Source organism: Lethenteron reissneri, chromosome 28, assembly GCF_015708825.2.
Source record: "Lethenteron reissneri isolate LAM-NWPU_2019-01 chromosome 28, ASM1570882v1, whole genome shotgun sequence".
NCBI lineage: Eukaryota > Metazoa > Chordata > Hyperoartia > Petromyzontiformes > Petromyzontidae > Lethenteron > Lethenteron reissneri.
In genome coordinates this window covers 3748207-3772185 of record NC_083806.1, presented here as the reverse complement: position 1 = coordinate 3772185, position 23979 = coordinate 3748207, and the positions used below count along the sequence as shown (strand labels likewise).

The window sequence follows — 23979 nt, the reverse complement described above, 5'->3', positions numbered from 1 at the left end:
TGACGATTATCTGAACCGGTCCCGGCCCCCCCCCCCTAGGTCGACTCGGCCTCAAACGAGTATCTGGTGCGGTGTGTAAACATCGCCACTGGGGAGACAAAGGGGGCCGGGCGTGGTGTTGGCCACCCACCGCCCTCGTGTGCCGTGGTGGCATTCATAGGTGCTCGCTAACAGCACTTTCCCCAAGAGTTTGTGAAGGCTACACGGGGGATATTTGTCTTTGTGCCAGTCAGGCATTGGTTTCACGTAGCGTCTTAAGTGTTTTACTCGTTGGCCACACATTTCACGTTGCAGAGCAGTCGCGTTTTTTTCTGTCACTGCGACACGATGCTGTCCGTTCCCATAGCCCATTTGAAATTTCTCCTGCACGGTGTCCACGTTGCCGCCACCCTCCCGCTCTCCCATGCCTCTCGGGGCGAGAAGCGCTGTTGCCTAATCCTTCAAAACAAGGAACATTGTTATACAACACGTAACGGTCACGACCTCTTTTTGTTCAACTCTCACCATCGTTGCCTCACCAGTGTCGCGTGCCAAGCGGCCGCCGCATCTGCGCAGTGTCCCAATGGTTGTTATTCGAAAGCATGCGGGTGGCAGGGAAGGAAATGGCAAAACATCCGCCTGTCAGCAGTAGTGACTCGATGCTTTCGTGGTGTCCAGGGCCACGTGCTGCATGGCTGCTCTGGGGTCAGCTTCCGCTGCGCTATCACCGTGGGTCACGCGACAGCGAGTTGAGCAAACACTTCACTTTCCCAAGCCAGTTGTGAAATCTCACTGGCTTCAAGCCGCACCACGACTCGCTCGAGTGCCCACGCATCTGCAGGATACGCAGGCCGTGCGGGATGGGAACGGCGCCCCGTTCCGAAACAACGCCTTGCGGCCACGACCACCACTTTGTGTGCGCGCGCCTGGCATGGAACGTAATGTTCAGAGACGTCTCTCTCGTTCCCCTGGCACCAGTGTGGGTGATTTTGGGTGTTAGAAGTTAAACATCTGCTCCAGATTAAAATCTGGCATTGTGACACGAGATGAAGTGTCCGTTGGGGACTTCGCAGAATACCAACACACCATGTTAAGAGTTTGGCCCTTGGAGGTATTGTCACATACAGTGCACACTTCAGAGACCACTTCGAGTGACCTCTTTTACCCAAAGTGGTGCTGTGCATTCCAACAATTCTCGTCGCGCGATGAACCGCCATGCAACAAGATGTGAGACCACGATAAGTGATCAACGCGCATCACGAAGCGGACTGTATTCGATGCCAACGAGGACCTGAGCAGAATCGGATTCCATAAATGTTTTATTGATAGAAAACCAATGGTAGGGTAAAAGGTTCCCAAAATCAAGCGTTGGTGAACGTGGCGTTTAGTTGAATGTTGATTTTGGATAAAATGTGCAGATGCCTTCATTAGCAACAAGAGGAGATTAAACAATCATTTCCATCATCGGCGTGAACCTGTGACATGAGTTGCACATACTCATCACTGCCAGTTTTCGGCACTGCGATGACCCAACATGCATTGTGTGGTATATGTTTATTTTTCTTGCGAGGACTACAGGACACTTACAGATACCATTTTTACATATTTCAGTACCAATTCAGCAAAACATGGGTTATCTGAATGTAACTTGTCAGATTTCTCCCTGGGGGGCACGGGAGCATGTGCAGTGGGGGAGGGCATCCATGGGTTACACAATCGCCTGTCGAAAGGGTCAAGACCTGACCCCCTACACACGGCTTCCCCTACTCCCCCCTCTTAACAGCACGGGACCCACGAAGGGCGGTCAAGGCGGTTAGAAAACGGCAAACTGACAATATTATTAATCGCCTTCTTGCATTTGTGCTAAGCTCGTGCGTGTGAATCACATTACAGAACAAGCGACGAGGCTTGGGGCTACTTTATTAAATCATGAGTAGTCGGTGAATGCGTCCAGTGCCCTGCATTTAAAACCTTTGTACAACCCCTTGTGTGATATTGTGTGCACTTATTACTACATATTTCCCTGTAGACGCTCCTCTTCATGGTCATGCAGAACTGTGCGATTGTTACATGAATACGGAGCTTTAAATTTAGCTGAACGTTAGAATCGGTGAAGCTCACTTTCTCATCTTCCAAACGTTTCGACCGCCACCATGCCCATGTGTTAAGTGCCTGTGGCCTTTAGCCCAATAGGGTGAAGTGACTCTTAACAGTGCTGTCAATGCCATTCCATCAAAAACCCCACAAATGCAACAATCAGTATCTACACCAGGGAACACGGATGTACTGGGGCACCGCATAGTCGAGGAAAACCGTCCGAATTGCACAAGAACGGCAGCATCGTTAGGATGAGCTTCACATTCACCGAAAACGCTGCTCAGTGGAACAAACGTTGCCGCACACGTGCGCACCGGGGCGATGTCACGACGCTGACTTCGTGGCCGGATTAAGACGAGACGGAGCCGGAGTGCGTTGGCTTCGGCGATGGAGCGGAAGAGCAATCAGTTTTACGCGTCAACACATCATTAGAGTTAAATAAATTACATTGCAGTTTTACCATCCTTCCCACGCACTACTCCCAATAATGTCACGAGGTAAGGAAAATGTATTTAAGAGGGGCCAAGGCAGGTGGGCCGAAGAGGGGAAACCACACGCAGAGAATGGGTGCAGCGCTCTCGGGCCTGTGCTCCCAACGTCACCGCCACAAACTGCCAAGGCGAGAATTTTGTCGTCGGGTTTCTTTGACCCCTCCGACCTTAATGGGGACGACTTGAGTGGCAGAACCGGCACGGTCAGTCTAGTGTAAGTGCGTGCAGGGGTCGGTGACTCGGGCTCCTCCATATTGCCCGCCCGCCCGCCCGCCCACTCGCGCAACAACAAGGTCCCATTGCAGTCCAGGTCATCGGCGAGTGGGGAACCACCCAAGTCCGGTTGCTTCGCCGAGATTCATCTTTTCGGAGACTCACGCCGCCACCACGGGAGGGCCGGGTTCACGAGCCGGAGCGGAGGCGCTGGACGGGAGGGGTGCGAGCACAGCGTCACGTGTCGGGGAGCTGGCTAACGTCCGACAGATCAGTGCTGTTTAGGATCTCGCGAACCTGCTCCATTGACTCCATCTGACGGATCCGTTCGAGTTGCACCTGCGTGGAAACACGGCAGAAACAATTAATATGGTGCGGCGGCAGCAGCACCTTTCACGATTATCTTTTTGCTCGAGACATTTGCCATGTTCATTGAATTTTCTAAAATACATAAAAATGAACCACGTCTTTTGCTGAACATCCTTTCCATGACCTTACTTTTTTTCCTCTACCGATGACTGTCTCCGACACAACTCTAACCCACTGTATCGTAGAGCATCTATAAATTGCACCGTATTATTTGTTTTGGGGGAAAGGACAATTCGAAATAAATACATTCACCGCACGCCCCTTCAGACACTGGCCACTTGCTCGTGTCCCAGCGTCGTGTGTGATAAGAACTGTCGCTTGTTTCTACCGAATTCACCGACCTGGACTCCTACAAAATCCACTTGGCCCAAGGGTCAACACGGTAGAGACTGGAGCTCACTCACGACGGGCCCATCCTGGACTCGCCTAGCCAGCAACGTGTGGCGGCGTGGTCAGTCTCACCTGTAGTGTTTGGGAGAGCTTCACAAAGTCCCTCTGCACCTGCTCGCTCGTGTCCAGCTCATTCTGCAATCGCTGGGTCTTGCTCTTCTCCTCTCGGACCACTTCCTCCAGCTTGAGCTGTGGACAGAGGCCCGCGCGCAAGTGCATTCTGGGTAAAGCAGTAGGATGGCTGCGCGTTCACGGTTTCCACTGTTACGAGTTTATTCGTTTCCCCCCTCCCTCTCGTCCCTATCTTTTCCAGTTTGAGAAAAGTTCTATATTGTTTTGCCAAGTTGGGATATAGTCATGATGTTTCGTCAATTAATGAAGTGGCCTGTCATTGTTATTTTAATGTACATTTTATTTCAAAGTTTCGATAAAAAGTACAAAAATAAATGTTATTGCACTTTAAATTAACAACTGAAAGATATCTATTTGGGGGAGAAACCCCAATGTGTTTTTTAGACCATTATTATTTGTTTTTTAAAAGTCACCTCCAATCAGCACGGTTGGCTACGTACGGTGTGAAAGAAGTTCAACATAAATACGTACATTGCCCCCTAGCTGCCTCATCTACTGGTACCACTGACCCCTGCATCACATTCCCAGGGAGTGTGGAGCTCCCAGTGGTGCGTATGTGTCACCCACCGGAGCTGGAGCTCCCCGCGATGTGTGTATCTGCGAGTGCGTCGCTCACCCTCTGCGCGTGCTCCTCGCGATGCTGCCCCTCCAGCTGTCGCCGCGCCTGCTCAAGCCGCTCCAGCTGCTGGCTCTTCTCCTGCACGGACTTCTCTAGCTGTGTGGCACACACGGCACCGCCACGACAACTTATATAACAACTTCGACGACTGCAGTAACGCCACTGAACAGACAGACATGCCGGACCACGTGGTAATAACAGCGTGTCCTCAAACTGACGCGCGTGGATGCGCAGCGTCCCGTTTATAACAGGTGTATTTTTTTATGGCACACTTTGCCTGGCCAGGGCGAGGCAATGTCACCGTGCATGGCGCCTGTGTGAACGCACCTCCTCCTTCAAGCTCTTTAGTCGTTCCACCTCGGTACGGATGCTTGTGATGGAGGCTGCGAAAAAGCACACGGACGGGTACGGTCAGGCACGCCTGGCTAGACGAGCACTGCCGCTTGCAAAAGCAAAGGTAAAGAAACTCTGTGGTTACCTTCTAAGACATCTGGGCCAATCCATACAGATCAGAGAGCAAGGGACGCAAGAACAGGCGAGAAGAAAGGACAGTACGATCAGAACGGCCGGGTGACAAAGACACAAACAGTATTTGTGGTTCTTTGGAATGTGTAGTTTTAATTAATTCCAGGCAACGTGATGGATTTCAACAAATTAAGCCCCATTTTTGTCATCTCAATATTTCAGTATTTATTAAAACGGATAAAATATGAATTTTAAGGGCTGTCAAGTCATGAATTCAGAAGGAGAGGAAAAGGATCACTTGTATGGGACTCTCCGTGAGAGACGCTGAACAGCGCCAAGATGGAAAGGATCTGTCATGGGCATCAACCCTCAGTTACGTGGATGACACAAGATGGACAGAAGTGGACGGTACCGATCTCCTCCTTGTAGGTGTCGATCTCGAGCTGTAGTGTCGACTCCAGGTTGTCCTTGGTGCCCTGCTCGGCCGTCAGCTGCTCGCGCAGAAAGAGGATCTCTGCGTGGAGCCGCTCCTCCGCATGCTCGCACGCCGTGCGCACCGCCACCACGTCCCGCCGGTACTGCGACACCAGCGCCTGCAGCTCCTACACCCACGGGGCAGAACCACCGTTTTGCTTAATGGAGGATGTAACTTATCTATGTACGTATGTTCAACTTCTTTCGCGCCGTACGTAGTCAACCATGCTAATCGGAGGTGCGGGGGGGGGGGAAGGACAACTAACTAAACACAAAGTAGTTCTTAAGAAATTAGTTTTCAATTTATATTTAAAAGCGCATAACCATTCAGTCTTCTACAGACCACCAGCTCAAAAGATGTGTGGCCATTTCATCAGACTACCAATGTGTAGCTATGCACGGACGTGTTTTTAGGGGCTGTCCGGCATATCACGATCGCACTACGGCATGTTGCCATCATCTAGGCTGATGGGCGACGATGCGCTCCCGCCCCCTTTCGTCCGCATTCTCGACGCTGCTCACCTGCACCACGGACGGCATGACGAAGCCCTCGGCCTGCAGCAGGGACTGGTGCACCGAGTGCTTGCCTTGCAGGCTGTCGTTGTCCGCCTGCAGCCGCCGCAGCTCCTCGGCCACCTGCTCGCGCGACCTCGCCAGCACCGCCTGCCGGGCACACAGAGCACGAGGAGGGGCGATGGCGCCCTCTTGAGCGACGGCACGGTGGCATTCTCGCTCGACAGGGACGAATTGTTTAACTGCCATTCTGTGGGTCAGACGGTCGGTAAAGGCTCGGCGAGCCGGTGTTTTGACTAAGGGTGGAATGATGCGATTCTTTAATCGAATCGCCACCATAAATCGCGACAATTATTTGCATTTCGTTATTCGTTACGCCTCCAGTTGACGCAGTGCATCGTCACTCTTAAGCGCGTTGAGTAAAGTGCGTTTGCTCGGCATGTCCCATAAGCGCGTACCAGCTGCTCCAAGGCCTTCTGCTGAGTTTCCACAAACTTCTGCTGCAGCTCCTGTAGCAGAGCCTCCGCCGTGCGGCACTGCTCCGTGAGCGCAACGATCTGAAAAGAGGGGCCCCAGTCAGTGGCTCCAGTAGCACCATCAGCAACAGCGCCATATCCTTGTCTGTTTACATGTTAGTACAATGGTCACCTTATGTTCGTTTAATATTTCGGTAACTTTATTTGTAACTGTACTCAGATCAGTCAAGGGATAATCTGCCCCAGCTGACTTTCGCTGCAGGGAGTTTATTACGTGGCATTGATTTGTGTTCGTGCAGTGTTTTCGCTTCCTCAAGTGATGAAGTTGTTTTTGTTTTCATTTCTGTTTGCTCCATTGCTGTACTTAGTTTTTTTTCCTTTTGTCATGGTGGTGGTGACCCAGGTCACGATGCGAATGAGTCTCCTCTTTCCTGGCCTCTTGACTCCTCACCAAGGTTAAACAAAATAAAATTGACACTTGAACCTGCAGCAATAACAGCACCAGGACGGGCTAAGCTGACGACCAACAAATGACAGCACTCGACCTGTTAATTATCTGTCCCGGGAAATCTGAACCTCTCATAGGACTGCTCCTGGAAATCAAATGGTTGCTGTATATTTCATAAATTGCCCATTTCAATATGAACATTTTTTTACAATGTGTTTCAGCTTTCAATAAAGTACACAACTTAATATTTCAACGAAAGTGCAGAGATTAGGCACCTTAAAAAAAGCCTTAACACACTCATGCAATACGATTCCAGTCGTTATCAGCAACGGTCATCAACAGGGGCATTTACCATGATAATTTACTCTGGAAACTTGACACAGGAATGCTGAAGAGTGTATTCCATGAGCAATTATTGGTCTACACAGCACAAAAACCTCGGGTGGTCATGTGACCTCTTCTCATCTTGGGGAAGCATCAATCAGATCTGTACAGAAACGGGCAACTACATTTTTGCTACAACCAAAAACGTGGCAGCAACGGTCGCTGGCGCTGGCGATGTGGCAAGTGGCGACGACAACTGCCTTAACCGACTTTGGTCTCTTTCGTGTGGCTGATGTAGATGCAGAGCAACAACTACAATTTCACATTCAGGTGCTCAAGCCAGACAACCGCGTCAGGAGCAGCAGATCGTATCGCTGTGAGGTCTCCTTTGTATTTGTGGATCGGGCATTGTGTTGTTATATGCTGTACGGTCCGTTCTGGATGACCACCGTCGCACACTGGAGACTTTTTACTTTTCAATTTGTGCATCAGGTATCTGCATCTGCCATGGTTGTGCAGTGGATGCGATTAAGAGTGAACGATAAGCTTCCTGGAAGATCAAACCCAGGAATATTCTGCATTGGGTCTACCACAAGGTTCTGGTTCATCACAGCCAGGCATCATTCATGGGCTCCGGTGCATTACAACCTCAGAAGAGGTGCGCGAGGTGGCATACCTGCTGCGCACAATCCTCTGCGGAGCGGCGAGACGCGTCCTCCAGCTCGTCGCGCTCTTTGCCCACCTTCTCCAGTTGCTCGTTGGCCTGGCGCAGCATGGTGTGCAGTCTCTTCAACTGCAACGTGTAAACCGGCCCACCGCCAAACCACCACCGCCATCGGTTACACGCGAATGTCGACGAGGCCTCCCGAGGGGCGACGTCGCGACGAGCCGCGAGCGGCACGGTCGTCCTCGGGAGAGTGACACTACACGGGGCGAGAGCTGCCCGAGTGACGGCAAAGCTCACCGAGGCTGGGCGATCTTTAAAATGTTGCTGGCCAATTTCTAGTTGAATGGATTGGGGACCAGTGGAGGGATCCGAGGATGGGCTATGTGATCGAATTTTACGGTGGTGTCGTGGAGCATCATATTGAGTTGAGGTGAGATATAGGTGAGACCTTAAAAGGAGATCGTTGCGGTAGTTTAGGCAAAACGAGATGAAGGCACGGATAACGGTCTCGCAGCAAATGGGACAAGTAACGTGTATTTGGAAATAGGAAATAGGCACAAATACAACAGCACGAGCACTACAGGGAAAACTACTGTGTTTAGAGCCACCAATCAAGAGGGCATCACACCTGGTCCCTGGTGTCGGCCTCCTGCGCCTGTATGGTCTGGAGCTGCTGCTCATAGTTGGAGCACATGTCACACGGGCGCCCAAAATTGCTCGCCGCTTTCTGCACCTGCAAGCCGGAGCGAAGGGACGCACGGTGGCACCACCACACCGTCAGGACCCACACACAGCTCCGGTGCTCGGCTTGCCAGGCTCGTGAGAGGTAGTGGCGACGGCTTGGGGAGGACAACGATGTCAACCGCAACTACTATACACGAGCGTTATGAGCGGTGATCAACCCACTGTTGGGTGAAGACCTCGCCAAATCAGTTGCCATCTCTCACAATCCTGCTGCCACCCAGCACCTGCACCAGAGATGCTTTCATCGTAAAATCTCCACCGGGTTATCCCATCTAGCGACATGTCCTGCGAAAGCCGAATCACTGAAAGCAGTGGCAGCCAAAGAAATAAACATGCCCGAGAGGGCAGTCATCATGAAGGTGTTGCGATTAAATCAAATTGGGCGATTAACCACGAACACAGAGGCGCAATCGTCTCACCTCCTCTTGCAAAAGGTCCCATTCCCGCTCGCTGACCAACCGGTACCCATCAGGCAGAGCGCACAGTGTCTCCGTGGAGACCATGGTGACGGTGGAGAGCAGCGAGGCGGTCTCCTCCTGTTCGGGCGTGCGGGCCTTGATGGACAGCTCCTGCGCCCTCGTCAGCATGAACCCTGCGGGCCCCTGCACCACGGCAGCGCCCCCGTCAACCGAACTGGCACCCAGGGCTTCCGCGTGCGGCGCCATCGACATCATCGAGTGAGCGCCGTCCGGGATGAAGTTGGACAGCTCGGACGTGACGGACGAAGTGTCGAAGCCTTCGAGGTCCAGGTCGGCGCTCACCATGGGGCCAAAGTCCATCTCGTCGAGGTTGCTGTCGGAGCCCGATTTCTCCGCCGCCGTCAGATGCTCGTGGGGAAGGGCGGCCTGGGCGCCGTTTGGGTCCGGGGGTGGCAACGCGTGTTCCCTGGCCTCTGACCCTTCCACGACCACCCTCGCCCCCAGACTGTCGGACGACTGCACGCGCCGCAAGCCGTCGCTGCCCGGGCTCGTGGACTGCGGCAGCGGCGTTCGCACCTGTCAAATCAACCGTGAAGATTTTGTAACACGTGAAATATTACCGTATTTCTCTAAATGACAAGACACAATTCCCCCCCCCCCCCCCCTATATTTTAAAACAAAAGTTGAAAGTGCGTCTTGTAATCTGGTAAGTGTGTGTGTGCGAGACCACATTTATATCACTTTGTTGACACTGGGTACAAGTTTGGAGCATGTCTTGCTCTCCCACAGCATCTTATAATTGGGAGAATATGGCACACGTTTTTAACATTTTAAAAACATTCAGGACTTCAATAAGTGGTGCCTAAATACAGTACTTCCTACATCAGACTCCTATACAAGTGAAAAGGTTGGATGTGTGAAGATCTATAGAAAATTTGTTACATCAAGCACAAATACCGCATTGGGTGCGGGCGGTTAATTGGTCAGGTCGGTTGGATGTGTGAATTTGTAGCAGAGCGGCAGGGTGGCGCAGTGCTAACACTTGTGCCTCACAGCAAGAACGACCTGAGTTCGACTCCGGACTTTTCGCTTCGCAGTTTGTACGTTGTCTCCCCGTTCTGCCTGGGCTTCCTCTGGGCTCTTCAGTTTCCGCCCATAACTCAAAACATACAATGTCATTGGCGTTGGCCAAACATCACAATAAAGGACCCTCCCCCCTGAGAGAGAGTCTTCGGACTCATTTTCAGTCATTATATGAAACATGTGGATTTCCGTGTGAAGCGCCCCGGCAGCTTACGTCATCCACAGAAGCAGAGAGGCTGGACTTTGGGTGGGATTCATTGGTGACGCTCGCCGCAGCAGCTTTAACTTTCTGCCTCTTCTCCTGCTCCCTCTTCTCCTCCACCTGACATTGCACACGTGCACGGCCGCACACGCACGCACGCACGCTTATAGCACCACGTGTCCACGCGAAAAAGCGAATAACACGTTTGACTTTTGAATCTTTATGAAAAGGCAGTCAATCGTGACCACGCAAATACTCAATAATAACTGCTCCTCACAAGCAGAGGGGGCATCATTTAAATAAAGTTCACTTGGTAAGGCCCAATAATCTCTCAGAAGTTTACTTAACCTGTACAGGTAAGGTCTGTTTGTGTGTCGGTCAAAGTGTTTACATAATTTCACAAAAGAACCTACGGTATTTAATCTACCTGGGAAACTGTGGTCTACATTAAATGACATCTGCACGTCTCACGGCAGACCCGCCCACTACGACCTTCAAGAGTGGAAAACTCAAAGAAGGCCGCAGTTTAGTGAACTCAGAAAGTTTAACAGTGGCACTGAAGCAATCCACCACACATCAACTCAACCATTTCCTGGTAAACTAATCTGAATATAGACCTACATGTAACTTGTTAATCATTCCCTCCGGGTGGTGGGGGTAATTTGACCATACTTCATCAGATTTGTCAGTGTGGGTTGGTGAAGATGAGGAGCATGAGTGCATGAAATTACAGCACAACTGATTCCGCTATACTGCCCTCTGCTGCCCAGAATGTAGCCCCACACACATACAGTAATCTAAGCCAAACAGCTAACCAGACCCGCCTGCCAGAAAACCTCCCAGATGGGAAGTCAGGAAGTGCCACTGTGGTGATGATGGTAGTGGTGGTGATTGTGGTAATGGTGGTAACCACAGCATTAGTGATGGTGACAGTGGTAGAGGTGGTATTGGCGGTGGTGATTTTGGCGTTGATGGTGGTGGCGATGATAGTGGTGGCGATGATAGTGGGTATGGTGGAGACAATGGTGGGTATGATGGTGAAGGTGGTGGTGGTAGTAGTGATAATGGTGCTAATGGTGGTGGTGTGGAGGTGGCGTTGGCAGCACTGTTGGCAGTGGCAAAAAGATATTGGTAACAACGGTGGTGTTGGTGGTGGTGGCAGCACCTGCTCCTTGCGCCGGCGCACCTCCACCTGCCGCAGCTGCTCTGCGGTGAGCACCGCCTGCAGACGCCGTGCGTCACGCACCAGCGCACGCTGGCTCTCCAGGAACTGGTCGTTGGCACGGTGCCACGTCTGCTTGAGCTGCGCATGCTGCTGCTTCTCCAGCTCCAGGAGACGGCACACTGCGCGGCACGCACACACGCACCTCTCCATAAGCCGAGTTACCCCTCAAACCCAACGTGTGCCGATTCCAGCATTGGCAATCACGTGCTAAACAACATACTTAGAACACGGTGACGCGATTACGCGACTGTTCAACTACGACACCACTGTCAGACTGGCCGTCTGCCACACGAAATGGCGTGTCGGGATGCGCACCCTCGTGCAGCTCGCGACGCAGCCTCTCGGCGTCCTCCTGCAGAACGGTCTTCTGCGTGTTGAGTACGGCCACGTACATCTCCAGGTCGGTGCGGCACGCCTTCTCCGTCTCCAAGTAATGGTTCAGCTCCTTCACCTGGCCACGGCGCACGAGGAGGAGACAAAGAGCGGGGGCAGCCCCAGCGGAAGGAGTTACGGGCGGCGTCAGACGCACACACACAGAGTCGGTGAGTAAAATGCGCAGATTCTTGCGCAGGCCAAGTAGAGAGAGCAGCAAGAGGAGCACGCACCTTATCGCCCAGTTCCTCGCGAGATTCGGCCTCCTCCGCCTGCGACGCTGTCTGCGATACCTGGGGATGGATGGGCAGTGGTTGGAGCGCAGCGACGCACGAAGCTCAAATTGTCTCGGCAGCGGGGACTACACAGTGCCTATGTGCAGGCTCTGCCATCGATCCCATGGCACGACAGGGGGCTTGGGTTCTCGGCACGAGGACAGGGGCTCACCCGCGAGTCTTCGAGCTGACGCGCGTGCTCCTGGGCGGCTGTCAGTCGCGACTTAAGGCTCGAGATCTCCTGCTCCATCGGCATGACGACCGAGCGCAGCTTCTCCGCATCCTCCTGCGCCTGCGGTTGCCACGGTGACAGCTCTCGTCATCCGCCTCCCACGAGCACGTCCCAGACGTGGACCCCCTCCATTAACGCCGCTCGCCAACGTCGTTACCGTTCCTTCATTTGCCCTTCGTAAAGCCGACCATCATCCTCGGCGCTAAAACGCTTTTCGCGCTCCTGTGTCTCCACCAATAAGCTCAAGAGATCATCGTGCCCAATGCTGGTCATGTCATCACACATCATCGCTTATTTCTTTCTGTTGAATAGTGCATTTATGGTTTATTCACATCCACCCTTCCCCACATTTGTAGAAATGATCACCAGCAGCATTATCATCATTTATTTCAGTCCACGTTCTGTTGTTCATTGGCTGTGTCATTTAAATGATAAGAGTGGTTAGCATAATGTGCAAACCCCCCCCCCCCACCCCCCCCGCGACACGGCAAGGGGAGACCTTCATCGAGCAGTAAATTTAACTTTGAAACAATTTTTTATTTGATCAGGTTAGGACCACTGAGCTGTACAGATAGCTCTTTTGCAGAAGTGCCCTGGCCACAAATGATAGCTGAACAGTGTCATATTACATGGAAATATATAGCAGCCAAATACTCTCTACGGATTGACAATGGGTTGCAAGCGATAGCATTTCTAACAATTAATATAACACTTCCTTGCTCTCCCGTACCCCACTCCCTCTGGATCTGCACGCCGGCAGCCCACCCTGCCCCATTGTACCTTCTTCATTTCCGTCTCCAGGTTCTCCTCCTGGGTGCTCTCAGCCAGCTGCCGACGGAGGTCCGCCAGCTCGCGCTCCCAGCTCTCTCGGTGCTGCGCCCACGACGCTCGCTCCGAATCCAGCTTCGCGTGCCACTGCATCTCGTAGTCTCCCAGTGTCTCTGTGGCGCGCACAGCACGGCACCCGCACCACGTCATCGACCGGTTCCACACAAATAAAGACGAAGATCTCCCCCACAGCTATGTAAGATGTTGGTGCAAGTGCTGTAAGCGAGCATCTATCAAGGCTGGCTTGACAAACGAAAGTGGTGTGGCCAGAACCCATATAACAGGAAAAATAACAGCTACCATTCGCCACAAAGGGTGAACTTACAAAAACACTAAAACATGTTATCCTACAATTTTATCTCCCAGGGCATTGCAACTCTTTGTTAGAGAACGGCCTGCAGAAACGGATATCAGAGATACCTCCGAAAAACATTCAAGTGACATCTGGTCCAGCAGCACCAGCTCTACCATACGAGAGACATACTAATATTTGGTTTAGTCAAATTAGGTGCAGAACAAAAAAATCTAGTAACGTGTGTTTTGTAACTAGGCTGAAACCATGGACTCTCCACACTGCCTGGAATTTAACCCAGGATCTCGGCGGTGCCAGCTCGACGCTCCGACCGGAACGCGTCACACTCACCCTTCATGGCGGCTTGCAGCGAGGCCACCTCCTCCTGCCACTGTCCGCGGACGTGGTCCAGCGCCTCCTGTTTGGTGCTCTCCGTCACCGTGGCGACCGCTTTGATGTTCTCCACCTCCTCCTGCGCGGTCGTCAGCTGTGCTTGGCTGTGCTTCAGTTCATCTGTGTGCAGGCCGCGGCGGACACACCGACACGTGCTTGGTCACCATCGGCCAGCGGTTACACACTCTTGGCGGTTGCTTAGAGGCCTTCTGCCTCCTGCCCCCAAATTAGGTTATATCAATATTAAGACATCATCTCGGACATGGTTGGTGATTTTACGATGCCTCGCCGTCATTTATTTTCTTCTGCTGGATCCAAAAGTTGTTGTAAAGTTGATAAGCAGACTTCCACTGTCTGCTCATCCACTACAACCATCCGGCTCCAGGAGCATGCATTACATCATATTCAACCTCATTAATCTTTGGAAAATTAGCACTTCGAGCACTGAGCAGTGTGTGCGCACATATACAGCCATTTTGTCAACCCACTGCTGGATGACGGCCTCCACAAACCACGCGGGTTGTGGGGGGTATATAGCCCTACAGAGAAGTAGAATACAACAATGAAATGTGCCACTCTGCCTTTCACTACCCAAAGCATAGGCCCCAGCGGCACACAATGCCCGTTCAGCACTGTGATCGCCCCTCCAAGCGCTTATCCAGGCTCAACCCTACTTAGCTTCCAGCATCAGATGATACCGGGCGCATTACGGGTGATTAGGTCATGCGTTTTCCATTGTGTGCAGTACCCAGGTGAAACATGCGGCCCCACTTAACGGCCAGAAAAGCAGACTATGCCACCACTGTCCGTGCCATCTCTGTCTAATGCCGTCTGCTCACCTTCCTTGGCGAGGTACAGCTCCTTGAACTTGGCTCTCTTCTGGCTGAAGTCGGTCTCCAGCTGCTGCTTCTCCTTAAGAAGCGCCGCCTGGCTCTCCTCCAGCTCGCGGACGCGCCGCTGGAGCTCTGTGAACGCAGCGGAGGGCTCCTTGTAACTCGCAGCCACCGAAAGGACAACTTCAGTCACAGAGCAGCCTCAAGAGTGGCGGCTCTCATGGGCATATAAATATTCACCCATTGTTCATGTTTCAAGTTTATTTTTGTATAACCAGGTGAGAGCACAAGGGCTCAGAATAGTCTTCAATTGCCAGAGACCTGCGTTCCTTGACTGGCGATTCCACGCCTTGTAACTTGGGACGTAACAATTCACCCACCAACGCAATCTTTTGAATGATCAATTCTATTACTTTTAATATCGTGTTTTTACACCATCATTTCTAATTGTCATCTGTGTATTCTTGTACCTTGTAAAGTCTTATATTGCTCCATAAGCGTAAACATCTTATGAGTAAAACACATGTCAATTATTTGCATATGATCTTCATAAATCTTAAAGAATACATTCTTACATGCACAATTCCACTCGTGTATCTTGAGCAAAACAATTAGTTCAAATGAATAATGATGCAACTTTACATTTCAAATTGTCACAATTTTGAGGGCACAATTGAACTCAACTGCTTCTGGTATTGCTTGCACTATCGCATTTGTATATTCTGTCTCTGGTTATCTTCTTTTACAGTTTTAATTTTCATAAAATAATATTCTCACAAACACGGCTCGGTGCGTGCATCTTCAAATTCCTTTTTTAAATGACAAATCCATAAGCAGTCACATTCCTAGCAACTTGCAGTGCATAAGCCTGGGCGTGTCAAAGTGCCTGCGGCCTGTGTTGGGTCTAACGTGGTGACGTTCTCAAAGTGGCCGCTTCGTGAAGTTAAAGAGAAGCCACGGTCTCATTTTGTCCTCACATGGTGGAGAAGACCGACAGAGTAGGGGAGGTAGGAGGCCGTGTGTTTTACACATAAACACACGCACGGGCGGCTTGTTCGAGCCGTTTTGCTCCGGGTTCCGTTATCTCGACCGTGATCATGGGGACTGAGAGACCCAGGTCCCCGATCATGATAAAAACTCAATCACATGTCGTAAGTCACAGTGAAGACACGGACTAAGTTTTCACATTTTGGCATGTTGAGGCATGTGACAACTTACCTTCCAGCACCCAACCTCAGTGCTATTGTGATTCTGGGTCATAAATCAATTCAAGAACAGGTTAAGTCTTGTTTTTATACTCGTTTGTACCATATTTCCTTCTGAAATGTTTGGTACGTAAAGTTTGGATAAAATTTTAATGTTACTTGCATGCCTCTTCAATAATAGATTCCCATACAATTATAGTGACCGAACTCGGAGACAGTAAGACTTGGAGGCACTTCTTTTATTTAACGATCACCATCGGGATAATACACCACCCCCTTGACGACCTCGCGGCTGCGAGGGGCCGGCGTCCTGCTCCCGCTGCTCCGCAGGTGCCGCAGCCTCGGGACAGATGACCGGGGTCACGTATGCCGGGGCTGTTGGTGGGGTGACGTCCCCGTCGTCTTCCGAGGACACTACCGGTGGGCTCTTCCTTTTCGCTGCTTTTAACATGACGAATTTTCTTTTATATTCTTGGTTCTTTCGGTAAAGTCACGTAGAAGAGAAATAATAAATAAAACATAATAAGATAAAGTTGTCACGACGTTTTGGCCACAACGCAAGCAGCCGTCCTCAGGTGAAGAACAGGGCTGTCGGAAAGACAGCATCCTAATGAACACTGCTAAGCTTGGCAGCGTATTTTTAAGCTGGTCGGAGGAGGAGAGAGCCTTGACAAAGGAGTTTGCATATCAACAGAGGAATGTCTTTCTAACAGCCCTGTTCTTCACCTGAAGACGTCTGCTTGTGTTGTGGCCGAAACGTCGTGAGAATTTTATCTTATTATGTTTCATTATTATTTTATTATTTCCCTTCTACGTGACTTTACCGAAAGAATCAAGAATATGAATCCATGCAGTCACGAAAGCTTTAAATCAGAATTTTCTTTTTCTTAGCACTTCTGACGCCCAATGTAGTGACTCAACTCGGAGACAGGAAGACTTGGAGGCACTTCTTTTATTTAATGATCACCATCAGGATAATACACCCTAGGTGGGTACACACTCTACAGTCGCTAGCTTATACACAACTCTACGTGGGTACACACTATTACTGTTGCTAGCCTACACACAACACTAACCGTCTAACACTGACGGCGCTGAACGGATACAGCCAACAACTATCAAGCAGCACAATATCGAGTGAAGGCGGCAGCAACGATGGCGACCAGACGACAGCGACGAGATCGTAACGACGACCACTTCCAGCAACAGCCCTGAGGTCCCTCACAGGGGCCCTTCTTTTACTCTCAGCGTGGCCTCGCTCCGCCCCGGCCACGCCCCTTCTCTGGAACCTACTCGTGGGTTCCAGAGGTTTCTGATGGGCCCCCCTCTATGACCTTTCCCCTAGATGTCCCCCTATAGTGTATATCGTGGCCTGCTGACTTCAGTTATGCCGTACACCGCAGTTCCCCTTTTTCGCCAACAGTTAGCACTATGTCACTACACAATGATCCGATAGATGTATCATGAGCATAACGAATCATTACATGCCTACTATCCACACCTTAACATGTGGCATAGGCATTTCCACTTTCCATAATAATAGGCATGCATTAAAACCAGCCCATCAAGATAGGACTAGGGCGTGCAACTCTATTCTGCAGGAAATCTCATCTCTAGGGGCATTATAGGGACAGCACATCTCTCCGTCCATGGCAATATTTTACTTCATAACCAACAATCTGACGGTCAATGTCCCGTGAACTAACGACGTAAATAATAACCCCGCAGTGGGTCGCACTGCATCATCCGAAAACTTTGCTACGCTCGGGAAGAGTCTACAATCACGCGGTGTTCCTGAACCCAAGGAAAAGCTCAACTCTGGTCGCAGCCATCAACAGAGAGCTCTACGGTCCCGACTGCACTCTCCTCTGGAATTCTGCTCCGCGCATTCATGAGCAGCTTAGCGGTTCTGAACGAGCACAAGAGGAAGCAGTGTTGAAGAAAAAGACCTCGTTGGCGTGGATGTTATTTAATGTATTCACGGTGGACTGGCTCTGAGGTTTGCTGAAACAGACCGACCGCCAGAATTTTATTATGACCGAGGGGCTGACTATGAGAAACTCAAGAGAATGAATGGCAACATTGCTATGTTGTCATTCTCACTGCTGTAATCTAGCACCGAGAGCTCCGTTGTCCAGTTTTCTGGAATAAATGAACTTGATAAGTGTACCCAACAGTGCCCACTGATCACCGGCCACCCCCGCTCAACTGTGGCATTGCGTGGAAAAGTGGTGGTGTCGTGCACAATCTGAGAAGCTCTCTACCCACTCTACCCGCATGAGAACGTACACTTGCCTCTACTTGACAAGGCACTACACCCACTCATCATTCCCAAACATCCAGCCATACCAGATTGTCGAGGCACACACCCTTGACATTAGCTATGCGGCCTGTCAAACACTTATAGTGGATTTCACGATTATGATATTGACATGACGAGTGTGCTGCACTGTACATAACTCTTTGGAAATTACCAAATGCTTCGCATACCTTTAGTGCCCAGATGTGTAGGTGCGAGAATTGAGCGCTTGATGCAATTGAATAGAAGCTCTGCTGGCTGCATTAAATCATCACTCAGCAGGCTGATTAGATTACCAAGAGTATAGCTTGGTTGGCCCACTCATGAATGTTTCATTACGAGGAGGCTCAACGTTCAGCAAAGTGCAGGCTCCATCAATGCCAATCAGTCTCTTTGCCCTCTGCTTTAAAAAAGGGACCACCATCTGAAATGTCAACCTATTGTATATACAGTTCTGTTATTGCAGTGTTAATGAACATGCCGAGTGTGTTTGATTTCACCATCATTATCATCATCCGTGGTTAATCCACTGCTGGATAAAGGCCTCCTTAAACCATCGCCATCTCTGTACTGTAATAATCCACCGAGCACTTATGTACACAAGCAGACTTCATCACTCCATATCCTCGGTTGGACGTCCTCTCTGATGCGTCGCATTCCTTGACTGCCACTGCCCTGTTATTCTTGACCATCGGCCATCATTCCAACTAACCAGATGTTCTGTACAAGCCCAGCTTTACGAACAGCTGAATTGTATTTGTTGCTAGTAAACTGTGGCAGCCTCACTAGACTGAACACCCTCTTATGCAGCAGCCATGACTGCTCTCGAGCACCGGTGTTGCAATTATGAGTTATCAACAGAAAAAAATATATGAGACTAAGACATCGGAGGACTTTCTCATCATCATCATCAGCAGCAATGGTGAATTCACCGCTGGATGAAGGCCTCCAATACCCACAATCTCACGATCCTGAGATAATAATAATCCACTTTACAACTGGACATGGGCCGATTTCTTAACTACGTCTCATTGGCTGACGTCCTTATGTCCTCTTGGCTTCGACTCACACTTTCTCTTCCAGATAATCAAATATTCAGAACAATTTTCAATAACAGACCGTGGCCAGAAGTTCAAAAATTGTCACACGAATTAATGAAATTCCTTACAGGGGCAGGGCCATAAAAGCAGTAACCAAAAGTATTTTCATCATCTTCAATGATGGTTTAAGAGCCAATATCAATTGCACATTACACGTTACCAGAGGCCCACCATTACATTAAGTCTAATGCTCATGCCTTGGGGCAGGCACTTTACATCAGCATCGTAACGCCGCGTGTATTATTTAATGGTTTGTCAAGCCGTGGCCATGAGCGCAATTTACCGATTGTGAGGGGCACATCCACGCACAGCCAGCAAACGCAGCAATCCACTGCGTCGACTACCACACACCCTACTCGCCAGCCTACACCACTGCACGTTTCTAGAATCGTCAATTAATGAGACAGCCCTTGTCACAATCGTCTGGGTTTATTTCCCATCGTGAGCTGCACAGTTCCAAAAGAGGGCTCACCGAGCGGCTCTCCTCGGATTACACCCCACCTAGGGGTCGTGACCTACGCCGGGCAAGCGGGTTCAGGGTAGAACGCCAAAAGGAGTTGGGGGATGGAAATACGAGTTAATAATTTACCATAGAATAAAAATGTTAAATTCAAAGTTATTATTGAGTAAAATGGAAAATGGAACTGCTGTTGTGCCAGTGTGTGTTAATCTTATTTGTATTCTGTTTATTATGCATGTAATGATTTATCGATTCTTACATACAATACATCCAAATCATAAGTAAATGTTACCTTTGGACTCCCTGCCCCTGTTCCAGTCCAAGATCAAAATCTTACCGTTTTCCCCTCTGCCTACGACGCGACTCTTGATCTCTATAAAATAAATATGCCAAACATTCTGTACAGTGTCCTGGGAAGTGGTAAAATTCATATGATATACAAATCAACATTGTAATGTGTATTCATGTCAGGTTTCACTGTAGGAATGAAAAGCTGTGCTCAAACACAAAGTACTGTGGACAGGGTTGCCCTACAAGCCTCTCAAGCCAACAACACACACTGCACTGCAAATTACCCACACGATCCTTGCCAGTAAAGCGATATATACAGCTCTTATGCTGCTATTAATGGTAACATGTGGTTATACATAGTAGAACCATAACCCTTTAATAGTGTTCATCCCATAAAACTGAACAACCACGTGCATATAGTCATACGCACTCAGAAGTGAACAAGACAACATGTCCCCAGTTGCTTACACTCTTCACAAGTAAATGTTTTTCCCAAGCTAATTTTGTGTCCTACTTTTAAATAATCTGCAGCATTGCCCTCAAACATTGGCTACAGCTGAAGAGAAAGTGAAAAAGCTCTACCCTGTTGACATTACAGTATCTTGTCCTGACGTGACGCGAGATAATGATTGCATCACAAGCGTTCTAAATCATCTACGTTATAACACAAAGAGCCTTTGGGCCATTAATTCTCTCCTCTTACAATTCTAGTGAAAACCTGGCTTTGCTCCGGTTGCTCACTTTTGACCGTTTCGCATGAATTATCATAGTTAGCAGACGTACGGCTGTGACAAGAATTGAACACTATGGTCTAAATGGGGTCTAGCCAAGGACTTCATGGTCAGTGCCTCTTTGGATTTACTTACTACTGTGAATGGTAACTACATTTTAAAAAACGATATCATTTCACAATATAGATAAGTTGCATGGATTGCAGTGAGATGCGTGGCCGTGTGGAAGATTGCTCGACTCACAGTTGAAAGGTCGTGGGTCAAAGTTCTGGTCATGTGTCAACTGAGCCCATCATCCCTTCATTCAATAAAATCAGTACCACTTTGTGGGAAGTCTACCGGGTCAAACAGAATGGGTGGGGAACCTCCAGCCCATGATAACATTAGGTCTACCATTTCAAAACGGCCTGTAAATGATATCCATCAATACTACAAGTACCTGAGTTGCAATAATTGGGTAGGTGGGGGAATGTGAGGAGACAACACTGTATTTATAATTTTAGCATGCTCAGTCACCTCTAAACGTTAACCATATACATTGTTAGTTATTGTTTTATAATGATAAGGTTCATGTTTGAGTGTGGCTGCCTGCCTGACGTCCTATACGGAAGTGCTATTCAGCTCCCAGTTAGGAAATGCCTCCCCAACTCAACCAGTCCTATAGAAAGATTAGCCCCTGCCAAGGAAAATGATTTACCTACCACCACTGGCTCAGGGCTGCCAATGGTGATGAGCGCTTGTCCCACGCTCGCCAAAGCAGTGAGAGAATTGATACTTTCTCATAATGACTCATCACATAACACAACCATTATGAGTGTTTAGGTAGTGGCGCAGTGGTTAACGCACCGTGCTATGTACCCGGGGAGCCAAGTTCAATTCCCAGCTATGGCTAATATCAGTGGAAAGTGATATTAGCACCAGCCCTGGGCCCAACCCCTTAACCAACTTGCACTGACTGGGATCGTGAAATACGGTCAAACAAGGATTCTGACCGACACAGCGTCGAATGTCTCTCATACAATGATTAATTAATGAAGAGCTAAAAATATAAACTTCCATTGTGTATTGTATAGTGTCATTGTTGGTTTCAGCAATTACCCCAAGAAGAGGCTCTGTGATTTTCGGAACATTTCATATTGAATCGTTATTCAAAACTTGAGGCATTATTCGAGAGGCTTGAGACAATAATTGGTTTTTTACCCTTCTATCTGGCAACAAAACTGACACCTTTTTACAAGGAGTCATGTTTGCATAGACCGCAATACCTGCAGTCATAATACAAACAAAAGAACATAACTCTGATAGTGTGCACTGTCCTTGAAGTTGATTGGTCCACACCCGAGATAGCTTTCCCAGCTATGTGGACCAATCAACTTCAAGGACAGTGCACATTATCAGAGTTATGTTCTTTTGTTTGTATTATGACTGCAGGTATTGCGGTCTATGCAAACATGACTCCTTGTAAAAAGGTGTCAGTTTTGTTGCCAGATAGAAGGGTAAAAAACCAATTATCATATTTTTACTGGCAAATGAGGTTCCCATAGTGTAGGCTTGAGACAAGTTTAGTCCTACCTTGCTTATCTGTGAACTCCCCCCCCAATGTGGCTGGAACCCTGTGCTGTATTACAGACATGAATAATATACTCTGCCTGGCCGTTGTAATTCGGCACCCTCGCTCCAATGATCCTGTATCCAAGGCACACCTCGAAAGTTGCTTAATAATACAGCAAAACTTCCCCGCCCTACAATAGTGGCAACCACACTGCATGTAGATTCCCTGCAGTTAAAGAAACGTATCTTATCACCAGACTACCAAAATGTTCACAAATTTCCAAGTTCAAGTTTACAAAGGTCCTACAAGAAACATATAAAAAAACATCATAAAGTCATACCACACATCATGATCGTTTTGAGTTGATATTTCGATGACACGTGGGTAAGCAGTTAATGGTGGATTGCCGATGTCTCCCTGTAGCTCCCAGAATATCCCTCGTCCGCGCACGAGGAGTATTCATATCGGCATTAAATTGCCACGTGAGGCTACGAGGCTTGACCTGATCACCACTTGGACCACGAACCTCGCGGTCTCAGTTTTCGGGGTAAAAAAAACCTACAGCATCACCTACTTGCCTGGGCAATACATTTGTCATGAATTGAGTACTGTACAATATAAATGTCTTGCATCTTGCTGGGTTATAATCGGCGTATTGTTTCCATTGCCTTAAATTAGCTTAGTTCGAGCCTTGATCTAATAATTCCCAAGACCCTGAATCTTGAATTTACAATGCAGGATTATGTGGTGTATTTGTACAGGAGACGGCTTAGGGATGCCTTAATCCAGCAGCGGATTGACCATGGCTGATGCCGAATCATGAATCGCTTCCAAGCAACAGCAATCGCTTGCCGCCTGAGCAATCCATTTCAGAACTTTGGCGGGATGAGTTGATGGACCAGGTAGGGAATCGTGAGACTCTCAAATCTCGCTGGAATGAGAGGTGTGAGGTTTTTCTCTCTCTCTCCAGGTAACCCGGTTTCCTCAACCACGAAGCGAAAGTCGTAACGGATAATGAAACCGGCCAAACATCGCAATGCAGAAGGAACCTCCAGAAATGCCTTTGGACTGGGTGAAGATTTCTCGATTAGTAATAACGTTATGGTCAAATAACATAGAAAATGTAATACATTATGCATATATGTCCAGTATCGGCTTTTATCCACCATGTCCTGTATAACACTAGACGCAGAAAGCCTCGTCTCGGCAACGTTTCAAAGGTCGATGCTTAAAGAACACAATTGAATGACAACAAACCGGAAATAAAATAGCACGCGGAGCACTACGCTCGGGTCACGGGTCTACCCACACGATCCCGACCGCCGGGGTGAATCACCGACCTCGACTAGTGAGGGCGGCCGGGTCTTGGGGCACCTCGGCCGGCCGAGACGCGGTAGGCCGCATGGTGGTCGGGTCGGGAGGGGCGCTGGGGCGAATGACAGGGGGTTACACGTCACGCCGCGGCCCCCGCTACTCACCGTCCACATTTGTCCCGCAGTTCCCTCCGCCGGTCGCCTGATCTGCCATGCCGCCGGGTTCAAGGCTCCCCTATCGCCGCCGCCGCCTCCTCGCTGATACCGCCGCCGCTGCTGCCACCCCAACTACCGCCACCTCCTCGTCCTCCGCCTCGAAGCGCGTCCAGGATCTCACCCCACACCCCCCCCCCCCTGGCGCGAGCTCTAGTTGACGGCGCCGGCGCACGTGACCCGCGAGCCCGCTCACGATTGGACGCGATCCGCCGATGTGTACGTCAATCAGCCAATGGCACGAGCGCACTACTTGGGCG

General features: G+C 49.6%; 1 protein-coding gene across 1 annotated transcript; it reads right to left on the bottom strand.

The window, feature by feature from the left end:
* Positions 1-1283: 1283 nt before the first annotated feature.
* Positions 1284-23833, bottom strand: RABEP1 (rabaptin, RAB GTPase binding effector protein 1). The gene is made up of 19 exons (XM_061561859.1): positions 23672-23833; positions 14562-14687; positions 13681-13842; positions 12990-13150; positions 12150-12269; positions 11936-11995; positions 11646-11781; positions 11271-11449; positions 10118-10225; positions 8821-9396; positions 8286-8390; positions 7667-7783; positions 6201-6299; positions 5752-5892; positions 5168-5357; positions 4618-4673; positions 4288-4386; positions 3612-3728; positions 1284-3119 (listed from the first exon to the last, which is right to left on the bottom strand). Exons 1-19 carry the CDS (start codon positions 23718-23720, stop codon positions 3018-3020), a joined length of 2703 nt encoding a protein of 900 aa, XP_061417843.1. The 5' UTR covers positions 23721-23833; the 3' UTR covers positions 1284-3017.
* Between the last annotated feature and the right edge of the window lie 146 nt (positions 23834-23979).